At 36.0% G+C, this 13,997-nt stretch overlaps 2 protein-coding genes across 2 annotated transcripts; one reads left to right on the forward strand and one right to left on the reverse strand.

The window, feature by feature from the left end:
- Positions 1-1,177: 1,177 nt before the first annotated feature.
- LOC138324599 (TNF receptor-associated factor 6-A-like) lies at positions 1,178-8,641 on the forward strand. Its single transcript, XM_069269650.1, has 7 exons — positions 1,178-1,296; positions 2,793-2,965; positions 3,488-3,560; positions 4,449-4,556; positions 5,452-5,607; positions 6,072-6,236; positions 6,487-8,641. Exons 1-7 carry the CDS (start codon positions 1,273-1,275, stop codon positions 6,691-6,693), a joined length of 906 nt encoding a protein of 301 aa, XP_069125751.1. The 5' UTR covers positions 1,178-1,272; the 3' UTR covers positions 6,694-8,641.
- A 1,063-nt stretch (positions 8,642-9,704) lies between these two features.
- On the reverse strand, positions 9,705-11,787 carry LOC138324600 (cytochrome P450 2B4-like). The gene has a single exon (XM_069269651.1). It carries the CDS (start codon positions 11,646-11,648, stop codon positions 10,164-10,166), a length of 1,485 nt encoding a protein of 494 aa, XP_069125752.1. The 5' UTR covers positions 11,649-11,787; the 3' UTR covers positions 9,705-10,163.
- Between the last annotated feature and the right edge of the window lie 2,210 nt (positions 11,788-13,997).

The following is a 13,997-nucleotide window of genomic DNA, read 5'->3' on the forward strand; positions in this document are numbered from 1 at the left end:
TACACATTACATACAAATACCTACTTCATAAACTGTAATACTTGTGTACATTACAATTAATTACCGTTACTTTTACCTACATTTTAATTACCCCATTCCCCAGTATTCAAAAAAAACATTGGCATGCATTGGAGAAAAAAAGGTAATGAAATTTGATTAAATGTCAAATATTGTTAAGAAAAAAAATTGATAGCGTCCAATGTATTTGTGGTTACCATAATGAAGACAACTATATTCTGTTCATTTTTTCATCAATATCGCCGTAAGACAATATTAATTTGTATTACGGCTCGCTATATATACATGTATCCCTGCCAATACACATGTTCATGTATTAACTAAAAGGTACATATACATAATTATGTAGGTCAGTACTTTTTGATGGTGTCAAAAAAATAGATATCAAAATTTATCATTGACTCCAAAAAGACTTATGTAAAAACTATCCGTATCAAATACCTTTATAAATAATAATGGGCATCGCTCAATTTTTTTGAAGAACAACGAGGGTAAGACAGGGCGACCCTTTGAGCCCATATATTTTTATTGTTGAACTTCCTTAGAACACTTTTTTAAAATCAACAAAATATATTAATAGATGTATATTTAACCATAATTTAGTAAATCAATTTCCAGAATACACATATGATATATTTAACCTTTTTTTATTTAACAGCGATTACGAAACATTTTATATAACTGTAAAAATTTTGGCCATTTGGCCGCTCATCTTTGCGGTCCACTTCGTGTATTTTCTAAAAAGTATTGTGGAATTTAAAAAAAAAAACTCATATCATTAATGAAAAATAAACCAGAAAGGCCATTTGAAGTGTCCATTCATCTGTGTCGTGCAAAACAGTACTTCACAGCTTGGTGAGTAACCAAATCCCTGTGAAAAAAAACAAAATAATCAATAATCAAATAAATATACTGTACATTGCAGATCTAGAGATCGTTGACTGTTACACGACGTACTGGTCAGTCTAATTAGTTTGATTGACAGGTCGGGTCAGTTTCGGGTGACTTTGAAGTGCTATTAATTATACCTGTATTGTCTTTGGCCGGACCGTGGTGTCAGGGTGCTTTGATGTGCTCACCTGTCGGCCGGTCACGCTCGCTTGAGCCAGGTGAGCAAAGGTGAGTAGTTTTCAAAACTTTAAGCCACGGGTACGTTTTATAAATACATACACGTACATATGCCATTCTATTCAATTCCACTCCTTCGGACGAAAGCATTTATATATCGGCAGTTTATGATATATCAACGAAATTATGGAAGCATCCGTTAGTGATCAGGTAGGGATTATATACTCAAAATATACGTATTTAGAATTGTTAATATTTTGCGTGTTTCATCTTAGAAAAAAATGTATCTTGCATGTCTTCTCAATTATGATCATGCTTTTGTTGACATGATATATAGATATTACGGGTACATTGTTTATAGTGGGTGATGCTATAAACATGTCAAACCTGTCGTAGCGACCACCTCTCTATACAGACCATCTGTTTAATAAGACTGCTTTTCTAAGGACCCAAATGTCTAACTTCAACACAATTTAACTTGAGTATAAAGACCACCTGGCTATAAAGACCATTTTTTCTCTGTCCCTTAGATGGTCTTTATAGACAGGTTTGACTGCATATAATGTATACATGTATGTGATTAACCATAGGTCCGAGATTTATTTGCCCTTCAAAAATGTGCGATTAATTGAATAAGTAATTACGTCGATTATTCAAGTCAAGCTTGTCGACATTACATTTCCGGATGAACTGACACACTATTGTCGAAATTATATTTCTCAATATACTGACACACTATTATAGACATGACATTTCCGGATATACTGACACACTGTAGTCGACATTGAATTTCCGGATATACCGACACACCATTGTCGACATTACATTACCGGTATTACATTTCCGGATATACTGACACAATATGTCGACATTACATTTCCCGATATATCGACACACTATCGTCGACATTACATTTTCGGATATACCAACACACTCTTGTCGACATTACATTACGGATATACTGACACAATATGTCGACATTACATTTCCCGAAATACTGGCACATTATGTCATTTCTGGATATACTGACACACCATTGTCGACAATAAATTTCCGGATATACCGACACACTATTGTCGACATTACTTATTTGTATATACCGACACACTATTGTCGACATTACATTTCCGGATATAATGAGCAACTATTGTCGACATTGTATTTCCGAATATGTACCGACACACTGTTGTTGATATTACAGTTCCAGATATACTGACACATTATTTGTCGATTATACTGACACACTGTTGTCGACATTATTCTGTATACAATGTATATATAGACACACCATCGTCGACATTACATTTCCTGATATATAGACAATATCGTCGACATTACATTTCCTGATATATATAGACAATATCGTCGACATTACATTTCCTGATATATAGACACTATTGTCGACATTACATTTCCTGATATATAGACACATTATTGTCGACATTACATGCCCTCGTCGATACGGCTTTCACAGGTTTACTATACAATGTAGTATTGCTAATACATTTCTTTCTAAATAATGACAAGTATACTTTTAAAGATACATTACTAATTATCCCACCTTCCTAGATACATTATTGTTAAAAGCTGAGAAACTATCGAATTGTGCCGACATTGTGATTTTGAGTTTTTGAATGTCGTGTTTATTGTTTGTTTGGTTTTTTTTTTCAATTTCAAATTCACGGTCAAATACATTTATGTTGCAGCAACTCCCTCAGTCCATGGAAGCATCACTTGCGCAAGAGCCATTGTTTGACGAGGACCTAGACCGGAAGTTCATGTGTCCAGTCTGTCTGTGTGTCCTGAAGGAGCCAGTTCAGACCTCATGTGGACACCGCTTCTGTCGAGCGTGTATAATGGGCACAATTGACCTTCCTTTGTAAGTCAAACAACTGAAACCAAAGGCTAGGAGTTACATGTACATGTAAGGCAAACCGAGTTGTTATTGATTAATCTTATTTATGAAAGTTATCGCCCTTCGTTTCACTCCGTCGACAGTTAAGACCGAGAAAAAGGGGAGTAACTCTGAAAGATAAGAATACTACATGTACATGTACATTTATGTTGGTGTATATAAGGCAATGCAGAGCGGCTTGGACAGTTATGTGATTTCGTATTCGTTCTTTTAGCATAAAAATGAATCTGGATCTACACATCCATCTCACTCCTTGAATAAAAAGTTCTTTTTAATATGAATTTCACGTGAATATTTTCTCCACGATCCTATATTTGTGTAAAAATATATTATTTATTGTTGATACTAATGACCGATACATTCCTCTGTTGGTGCGTATTGACATTACACCTACAAATGAAAGTTGGATTCTTTGAAGCATATGTGATCATTATATCAAAGTACATCTTATTAATTTGTCTTATGTTTTGTCTGTGTACCCTCTAGCGTTAGACACAACGTCCGGGTACCGTATTCCAAATGTCCCGTGGACAACACGTATTTCCACATAGAAAAAGAGGTAAATATTTGTGTTTGATTTATCTACCCTATGTTTGAGTTATTTACCTTGTGTGTGAGTTATCTACCTTGTGTGTGAGTTAACTACCTTGTGTTTGAGTTATCTATTTGTGTGTGAGCTAGATATCTACCTTATGTTTGAGATAACTATTTTGTGTGCGGGTTCTTTACCCTATGCTTTGGTAATCTACCTTTTATGTGAGTTATCTACCTTGTGTGAGAGTTATATACCTTGTGTGAGAGTTATATACCTTGGGTGTGAGTTATCTACCTTGTGTGTGAATTATCTACCTTGTTGGTGAGTTATCTACATTGTGTGTGAGCTATTTACCTTATGCGTGAGTTATCTACCTTGTGTGTGAGAGTTATCTACATTGTTGGTGAGTTATTAGGTGTGAGTTATCTACCTTATGTTTCAGTTATTTACCTTGTGTGGTGAGTTATCTACCTTGTTGATTTTTTCACTATCAAAAACAGGAGCAGACGATTTAGTATTTTTCTTCAGTTACAAAAGTTACTTACTTTACACCATTACCCCCATTGAAAAATTTGAGCTTCTAATTTTACTTTAAGTTAAGATTAAGAAAAATAATTAATTGCATCCCGAAAAAATTCCGTGACACTATATCCTATATGGAATGAGGTACTGATTGCGCATGCACCAAAGGCAAAATATATTATTATATATAATTTTTTGTGTTAATTAGACATATATATACATGATCGAACACCAATTATTGTTCAACTGATGAATATAATTTATGCTTTGTCGGCGGTGGAGCATTTTTAAGTTATTGATTCGGCTAAAAAATATTAATGAATTTCATTATTTGGTATTGGATTACAACTTACTAAGAATAACCATGTTGTTGTGATGTGTCTTTTTCAGTTGTTTTGCGACAACGCCATCAAACGCGAAGTCCTCTCATTGAATGTCCGCTGTCCTAACGTTGAGACAGGATGTGAATGGAATGGCGAACTCAGGGACTACATCGAGGTAAAAATAAGTAATAAAAGTTTACATATGATATGTGCAAGCTTTAAACGTCTAGACTGAGTATTCTCATTCAGAGATTGCCTCGAATCCATTTCTAGTTTGTCTCACGTGAATACGGATGTTGACGTGTGGATTTGTAGGGAGCTGAATCGATACCCCCCACCCCAATTTCACAACCAGGTCACAAGTCAAACAATTTTGTTTCCATGAAATGATTGTCATTTGAAGCTAAATTGTCGCAGTTAAAGAACAAATTTCGCCCCTCTCCCCTTTCATCTTCCTCGGGACCTGTGCCTGATATATATTAATAATTTCCATACAAATAATAGTACTTACGAATTCGTAACAACCAATTAATAATTACAATGCTCATTGCTAATACATTTCGACCGAAAGTAAATTCTGGTATTATATATATGATAATTTTTATCCTTCATTGACAACAGTCGTTCCACCTCTCGGTGCAGCAATTTGACAGATATTTTTATTAACCAATCTCAGCTCACCGAGCGACTCCTTCGACAATTCTTATTATCCTCTGTCCTTCTTATAAAGATACGGAAGTTACATTAGGCCTGATTAGGGTTACATTGGCTAAAAAAAATAGGGTCGGTATGTCGGGGTGTTTTTTAGTGTCTTTCACTCTAAAGTAATGGCATGAAACTGGAGTCTGAGATTGAAATCCAGACTTTTATTTGTTATCGTAGAAAAGTGGAAAATATAGGCTCGTGGGTAAAAAAATTAGGGTCGGACGGTTAACCCTAAACAGACATATATTTTTTTGGCCTTATCTTGATTTCTCACAGTGGTAGTTAAGTTTTATTGTCGATGTACCTTATATATATAATTGCATACAGCTAGCCTGGATCGTATAAATATATATCTATTATTTCAGCACGAAGAACAATGCCAGTTTAAAATGGTTTATTGTAAGAACACATGTGGAGTCCGTGTGCTCCGGAAAGATATGCCCGACCACCTTGAAAATTGTGAACTGAGAATTGTTTTCTGTCCTCACTGTCACGAAGGGATGACACACAAAATAATTTCGGTAAGTTCATACAAAGGATTTTTTTTACCTATTCTTATCCCGTAATGTGTAAATCAGTTAAATAATATATATTACAAAATTAATGGACATATCTTTAAGAACAACTAAATTTGACAGATATAATACATATTTGACCTTCAAACAACAGTAAAATAAAATCTGGACGGCTTTCACAAATTTGTAGAAACATAGGTCCTTGGGCAAATGATTTCTAACCATTTAAAGCGCGATAACTCGCATCGCACTAAATGATGAACGAATATTGTTATTATAATTTATTATTTTATTCTCCTGTTTTACCTTTTAAGATATTCATTGTGCATGTATTTTGTTTAATCCAATAATTAATATAACGTAATGGCAGGGAAAGTATTGCATTTACAAATCGCCTTGACATTAATATTGACATCTGCGCAGTGTTGAGATGTATAATAAAATGATCAATATTGTTCTTTGTTTGGCAGAAACATGAGGTTCTTGTTTGTCAGAACTTCCCCGTACAATGTCTTCAGTGTGGTCGAACTGGGATCAAACGGAAGGACATCAGTGCCCATACCAGTAAAGATCATGGCGATTGTCCAATCACAATCATCGACTGTCCATTCAAGGTGTACGGATGTAAGAAGACGGTAAGTTTCCAATATGTTTCTGATTTCGTTTTATTCTGTTTTGGATTTTCTGTTGTGATCTTTAAATACCCATTCTGGCAAGTGGTGGTTCGATTTCAGAGTAGTTTGACCATGCATCCCTTAGTTGTACTTGGCAAGTGATAATATGTCTGGCATCTCAACATCAGAAGCTTAATTTTTTCAAAAATACGAGTATTTATCTTTTTCTTTGATATTCATTGCTAAAACCCTAACACCTTACTCTTTTCAGACGACAAGATTGTGTATGAGGTCACATATCTATGACTACTGCCACACACATCTCTCTCTGATGACGGAGCACGTGCGGGTACAGGACCAACGAATCGCTGAGCTGTCCCACGAGGTGAAGGCCATCCGCGGGATGTTGACTCAAAACTTAGAAAAGCACCAATCATCCGCTGATGTACCAGGAACTTCTTCAGACAATGATATTTAAACCTTTCCGTTTATCTCTAAACAAAAGTAAACATAGTACTAGATCGGGTTCGATATATATATAAGTATAACTTATCTTTAATGATGACATACAGCCGCCGACCTAGATCTAAACTTAAACAGCAAAATATGGATAGAATATCGTCTGAATATCAGGAACGCCAGTGACGCATGATCGATACTTACTAATTAAGTTGAATATATGAATATTTTGACTTTTCACAGGTATATAAATCTAAGCTTCATATTAAATCGGACTTTATGTAGTGACCGGGTGGATTTGTGTTTTATTGAAAAATATATAAATATACCTCATAAATAATGCCAATATTTTATTCAATAGATTGTTATCACCATGGTTAATGCTTGCGTGATCTATAACAATTGTAGATAGTTTTATGAATGTTTGTAGATTTAGGTAACAATAGCTTAGAGTAAGTCTCAAGTGACCTATTCTTATCGCTATTTGGCCGTCGTCATGTGTACGGTAAAAAAATACATTCTGGACTTCTTCTTCTACTAAGCAACTGAAGCATATTCAATGAAGTTTTGCACAAACCTAAGACAAAAGGCTAATTAAATTGTAAATTATATGGCCTTGCCCCCAGAAGGTTATGGGAGGGGCCAAAAGAGTTAAAATTGACTAAAACTTCAAAACAACTCCTTTTCAACTGACAAATGTGAAAGTGAGAATGAAATACTCTTCATAGATAGAAGGCACCCTTGAACCTTTACAAACATTGTGAAATGTATAGCCGTGGGTTTCAGCTTTTGTTTCCCAGGGAGGGGGTCCAATGCATTATAAGCAGTTTTTACATGTATCTAGAGCAACACTTTTTGAGCATTATTTTTTTGTTCAATTTCCTCAGGGAAGGAGCCAGTAATGGTAAGAATTATTAGCCCGATATTGCATTTTAACATAATATCCAAACAGGTACTGGCTGGGTCCCTAGGCCAAAATGACTTTGGTTTCAAAAATTGTCTCCTCAACCTGGAGTTGTTATAGAATCAAGTATTTATCATAGATAAAAAGGCCAAATTGATAAAATCGCTTCCTTTATGTAAAAGTTTCTAAAGCTGTTTTTTTTTATCGGCGCCATTTTTGGCATTATAATAAAATTATCATTCAGATCTATCAGAGTTACTTCCCTTCGTTTCTGTTAATACTCGGAACCCCTCGGATGTAACTGTCGTACATTGGTGTTTTACATCAGAGGAATTCCGATTGCTGTGCTGGCGGAATGAATAGACTGGATTGCCTGCCGTAGTTTTTCTACTCTCCGCTAGGCTTCGCTCCGAAAATACAACTTAGTACTTATGAGCGCGGCCTAGCGGAGAGAATTGGTACTAAGGCAGGTAATCCAGTCTAGCGGAGTGAAGCGAAGGGAAGTAACTCTGGTGTACCATTATGTAAAATGATACTTTCTTCTTAGTCCTGGTTGACGTCATAGTGTTGCTGACATCATAATGTTAACAATTCTTTGTTCTGTATCAGACATCATGTGACTGCAAAGACCAATGGGCCTCTTGTTGTTTAAAACATTATTATATTTTTTCCCAGATTGAATCATGTAGTACTGATTCCTCTGTCATAGGTGTGACGCAAAAAAGCACAGGGACCTCGCACGAATTTTTTAACCATCAGTATACATAGTATCATGTACATGTATATATATATGTATACTGTTGGTTAAAAATTTCGTGCCAGGTCCCTGTGCAAAAAAGGATATGTACAGATCCGGCAGTTATAAATTAGATAATGCTTTATCATTCCACGAGTCGACAATTGAGTCATATATATATGTGAGGTGAGTAGGACGACTCGTGATGTTAATATGTATACGACGTGATTTTACTCAATTATATAAAAATGACGGATTAGAATACGTAGTGTTTAGTAAATTGACGGAACATTTTATAACAATATGTGCTAACATTAAATGTACGGTGAATGGGATGAATAAAATATTAATGTAATGGAAATCTTCAACAGATGTCGTTTATTATTTACCGATATCAAACCAAACTGTCTAGAATCGTTATATTTCATGTAAGTAAAGAGTCAAAATATAGGTCACTTATGCTGGGAAAAGGCGCTTCACTTGATGTTTTCATTTTTTATTTTTACACAATTACTTGCAAAAAACAAACGGATTGCGCACAAGTTAATAAAAACTTATAAACGTCTTTAATTATACATACATTCGAGGTGAACGCTGTTACATTACATACTGTACGTGTAAAAGATGGCTGAAATACATGTATACTCACCGGCATCCTCGATACTCCAGGGGTTCCGATCACTTACGATCTCTACACCCCTGGACTATCCCATAGTGAAATTGAAGGCAGCTCAGAGGAAAACATTTGACCAATCACAGGCTAGCAAATATTTCATTTGAAGACTACAGAGAGAGCGACGCCTAACATCAAAGCCACACAATCAACCACAGTGTACCGTTATACGGCTCTTTTGATGAACATCATATGACTAAATTACCTGTTCTATTCTGTTGTCTCCAGTTTTACTATGAGATAGTCCAGGGGTGTAGAGATCGTAAGTGATCGGAACCCCTGGAATATCGAGGATGACTCACCGGCCAATTAGTAAAGATACACTGATATTAAATGACGCTATTAGCATTTTTGAAACGATCGATATATCTTATGAAAAATATAAGGGCTTTTGATTCAGTTAATACGATGTCAACAAATTAAATGTCCATATTATGGGGGTTTCGAGATCCCAAAACGACGTGGGTAACGTGCAACTTACCGTTGACTAGTCCTACCATCCGGCGACTATGACGTCATATTTTGACGTAATTTTTGTGACAATGCATAAACGATCAATACAATGTACGTTATACGTTAAGGTTAATTAATTTATGTCAAAACGTAAGGTGCTTGGCGATTTTAATATACATTGTAATATCCAAACATTACCTCTTTAAATGCTTTAATTTTAAAGACGCTTTCAACGAGAAACATAAAGAACAAACCCAAACTTCATTACATAAAATGTCTCAATTTTATTTGCCGATTATACATTATTTTCACCCAAACGTACAGTAAACTTTAACTTGATTTACAAAGGTACAACGGAGGAAGTTTCTTTGCAAGAACATGGAATCTGTTTAGACTAAAACATAACAATTTTCATAATTTATGTGACGCTGTAAACGTACATGTTAGTTCAAACAAGACTTCGCTAAGTATGTTTTCTGTATAATTACTTTTACAACAATTATGGGGAAATTGCACGAAATCGTAAATGCGCTACTAAGTCAACATGTTCATGCATGTTTGCTTTTGCGTTGAAATTAAATAGCGACAAATTGCATTATTTACCAATGTAGAGTGATACAAAGATAAAATACCAAATTCATGTACATGCGTTTTAACTGATGTCTGTAATATTTATTTATTGACTTATTCTGACGCTTGAAGCAGAGATCTTGTACTACCCGATCACTTCCTGGGGATGGCTCGCAGTTCGTAAGGCTTTGGCATTCTAGTAATTCCTAGCTCTCCTTCCAGCGAAAGGATATCACCTTCGTCCTTCTTTCGCAAGTTAAAACTCTGAAGAGTGTTACAAAATATTAAAAACATTACTTTCTTGGCCAGAGAATCTCCTAGACACGCACGTGGCCCCACTGAAAATGGCATAAATCCTTCCAATTTCTTAATTTTGCCATCTGAACCTATAAAACGGTCTGGTCTAAATACAAGCGGATCGTTCCAACAATTTTGATCTTCGTGTGTGGCCTGAAGGCCGGCCATTACTATGGCTCCCTTGGGAATGCGAAAGCCTCCTACAACTGCATCACGTGATGCGACATGAGGAAGACTTGCAATTGCCACATTTGCCAAGCGTTGAACTTCAAGAAGAGTTGCTTCTACATACGGAAGATCCGGCTTGTCCGAGAGCCGCATTTGGCGTCCCTGGCCTACAACTTTGTCAATATCACGTTGACATCTTGTTTGTACCTCGGGAAAGCTTATCATATATAAGGCTGCCCAGTTCAAAGAAGTGGCTGTGGTATCGGTTCCGGCGCCGAACAGATTTAAAATGACTCTGAACATTTGGCCATGCGTGATAATGTCTGCACTCTGTCCATTTTTCTCTGCTTGAAGATAAAGATCAACAAAATCACGGATATGTGCTGCATCAAAAGACGACTTGTGTTCTTCAACTTGTGCCTTAATGTAGCGGGAAATATTCTTCAAACAAGTCGTCCGCGTCGCTAAATCGCTCTTGAGGAAAAGTTTCAGAAATGGCCATATAGTCGTGGGAGAAATTCCTCCCAGTGACAGACTGAAGAACATGTCAATGTTGTAGATGACTTCTCGAAACGCAGAATCCTGATAGTCACATCTTTTCCCGAAAATTATGGTATGGGTGATATTTGATACGGCATCTTTGTAGAGATTTACAATACGGAAAAGCTTTGAGTCCGTGCGAGACATTTCTCCCAGTACGACATTACACTCTTCTAAAATCCTATCCTCCAGGCATTCCTTTCCGAGTCCGAAATCTCGCATGGACTGTAAAGTGAATCTCCGGAGTACCTTCCAAGTTTCCCCATTGGACCAAATGATTCCGTGTTCTTTCTTTTGGTCCAGAATTTCCGTCATTCCGTCCGGACGATCACTGAACGAATCTGCCTGTCTGACGAATGCATCGTAGATAAGGTCTTTCCCACAGATCATTACAAATAAACGCCGTCCTAAGTACAATCTAGAAACATTGCCGTAAAGTTTATGAAGTTTTTCATACCGATAACAGCGGCCATAAAAAAGAATTTGAAAAATATTGCCAAATACTGGTATAGCAAATGGTCCGGGAATGTTCACTCTGTTGTGCAAAAACGATAGGTAGATTAACAAACAGACGACACCAAAACATAAACTCACAGTTAGACCGTCAGAAGACAATGCCGACAGAAATTCCATGGTTGAAGCTGAAATGCCTGTTATGGATTCGCGAGGAATCTGTTATTGTTGCATGCTGGTGTCCTTTGTGAAGTACAATGACTGATTTTTTAGAGTGGCGCTCTAGCCGTGGTACAGCTGGCGTATGAATACAGTAGTTAGCTGTAGTCGTCACTTATATAGCCCGAAAATAGTACTTACAAGGAAATATAAAATACATATACATTTATCTGATATCATGATATCGCACCTCAGCTACTGTCGCATACACTATTCAACAATAGAGATGTCTATCCAGATATATACAATAACCTGTAACCATGGTATTAATAGCCGAATCCGGATACAGTCATTTCCTAACTAAAAAGCCTGCAACGGAGTGGCAACATCCGGAAATTATAATTGCATTTTAACACAATGTACTTAAGTTTACTTAATTACTTGAATATTGCATTATCATACGTACACGTTTACTTAGTCAGAAACGTAATTCACATTAATAAGCAAAAAAATAAAACAGTAGATATATTTTGATTTTCCACTTTTCTTTAGTCATTGGCTCATACGTAAGGTTCGAGATACAGCATACACTCAAATTGATGCTTCTATTTTTTTGAGTTAATATTCCTTTTGCGAACTCCACTACCCACATACACACAAGATAATACTTTTGATATTTGACTAAGACACTTCATATCGAATACAGAAATTAAGGACCTTTGATTCAGTTAGTATGGTGTTTTAATCATTAAAGTTGTATTTCTTGTAATTTTCGCCATCACAAACTCTCATAAAACATACAATGTGTGAATATGTATGCTTATATATGATGGTTCAGATCCATGTATTTACATTTTTTAAAGAACCGCCAATGTCGCATGTATTTATACATTTTGAAAGAACCGCCACAGTCACCGCCGTGTTTCAAACTTTCGGGTAATATCGGAAAATCGAGTTGTATCACGTGACCGACATCGGCGATAACCGTATAGATCAGAACCTTCCGAGCCATGTCACATGGTAAATATCGTGTTCACGTTAAAAATCAATATTTCAATTTAATTGTCTAATATATTTGCGAATATGAACTTTACAAAAGTCGGATAATATCGAAAATTTAAATTTTAGAGAGGCGGAGAAAAATATGTAGAACACTTTAAATACTTTTTCTATACCAAATATTCAACAAGGCACAGAACACACAACTTTGATATTGTGAATTTGAAATAATGACCGAGGGCTTTTTAATTTTACCAGGGCAGTATAACACCATATGAACCTCAAGAAAGCTCCATATTTAGAAACAAATATGCGTCGGTCAAAGACAAATACTATACAATTATAACAATTACATCTATTGTTACTAGTAATACCGTTGGTACATTTAGGACGTGTACTTTATTATTTTCTACCTGAATTATCTTTCGTGCCCTACGCAGGTTCAATAAATCCTCTTAATTTCGATATGTGAAAAGGCAGATAAACCTATTACAGTGGGTCCCACTTAATTTGAAATTGGTTAAATTGAAATGCTGCTTGATTTGAAATAAATGATAATCCCTATTCATACATATCCATTGTCATTCGTATTGGGTATATTGAAATATGGATAATTTGAACATATTTTCCATTCCCTGAGGACTCCAATATAAATGTATATCAAAATCGGTGGAGTTTGACGGTTATGATGTCGTTAAATCAGATTTAACATCTTGTGTTATTTAAAGTACCCGTCATGTAGGAGAAGGGACAGTCGGAGTGCCTGAAGAAAAACCACCTACTAGCGGTCATGCAGTTTCTCAGGTCTGTTCAAAAAGGAGAACGTTCGCGAGCGTTTCGTTCGAAAACGAACGGTACCGAACCTTGACGAAAGCTCCCGAACACTGGCTGCCCACACGGGTTTTGAAATCGCCAGAGGTGGATGGCTTGTGGTAAAGTGATAGTAACTCCTGGAGTATTGAGGGTGTGTATGATGGCATATTTCTGCCATCGTGCTATTTTAGGTCGATTTACGTTACCGTTACTTTTTCGAGATAATAATGTCGCATTGTCGACCAGTCGAAATATAGCATGATTTGTTGAGATATTCATATCACAAAAAAGTCGAAAAGCTTACATCATGGGTGTCGACTTTTATCCTGGAAAATCGTATTGCCTTATCGCGACGAGATTCGTGATAGTCAGTCGCGATAGTCTTACTCGACTTTCCAAGATGATTAAGTCGTTCTAAAACTCGAAAAATCGTCACAACCATATCGAATATAGGAAATAAGGACCGTATGATTCTGTTTTATTATGGTGTTTTAAAATCGTTAAAAGTTGTATTTCTTGTAGATTTACACCAGCTCAAACACTCATTATAAGACATAC

The sequence above is a fragment of the Argopecten irradians genome, chromosome 5 (assembly GCF_041381155.1).
Source record: "Argopecten irradians isolate NY chromosome 5, Ai_NY, whole genome shotgun sequence".
Taxonomy (NCBI): domain Eukaryota; kingdom Metazoa; phylum Mollusca; class Bivalvia; order Pectinida; family Pectinidae; genus Argopecten; species Argopecten irradians.

Excerpts from the sequence above, each read along its gene's own strand:
- LOC138324600 (XM_069269651.1), bottom strand. The coding sequence starts at position 11,648 with ATGGAATTTCTGTCGGCATTGTCTTCTGACGGTCTAACTGTGAGTTTA.
- LOC138324599 (XM_069269650.1), top strand. The coding sequence starts at position 1,273 with ATGGAAGCATCCGTTAGTGATCAG. Across the intron at positions 3,561-4,448 it reads ATTTCCACATAGAAAAAGAG|TTGTTTTGCGACAACGCCAT; the intron begins GTAAATATTTGT and ends TGTCTTTTTCAG. Across the intron at positions 4,557-5,451 it reads AACTCAGGGACTACATCGAG|CACGAAGAACAATGCCAGTT; the intron begins GTAAAAATAAGT and ends CTATTATTTCAG.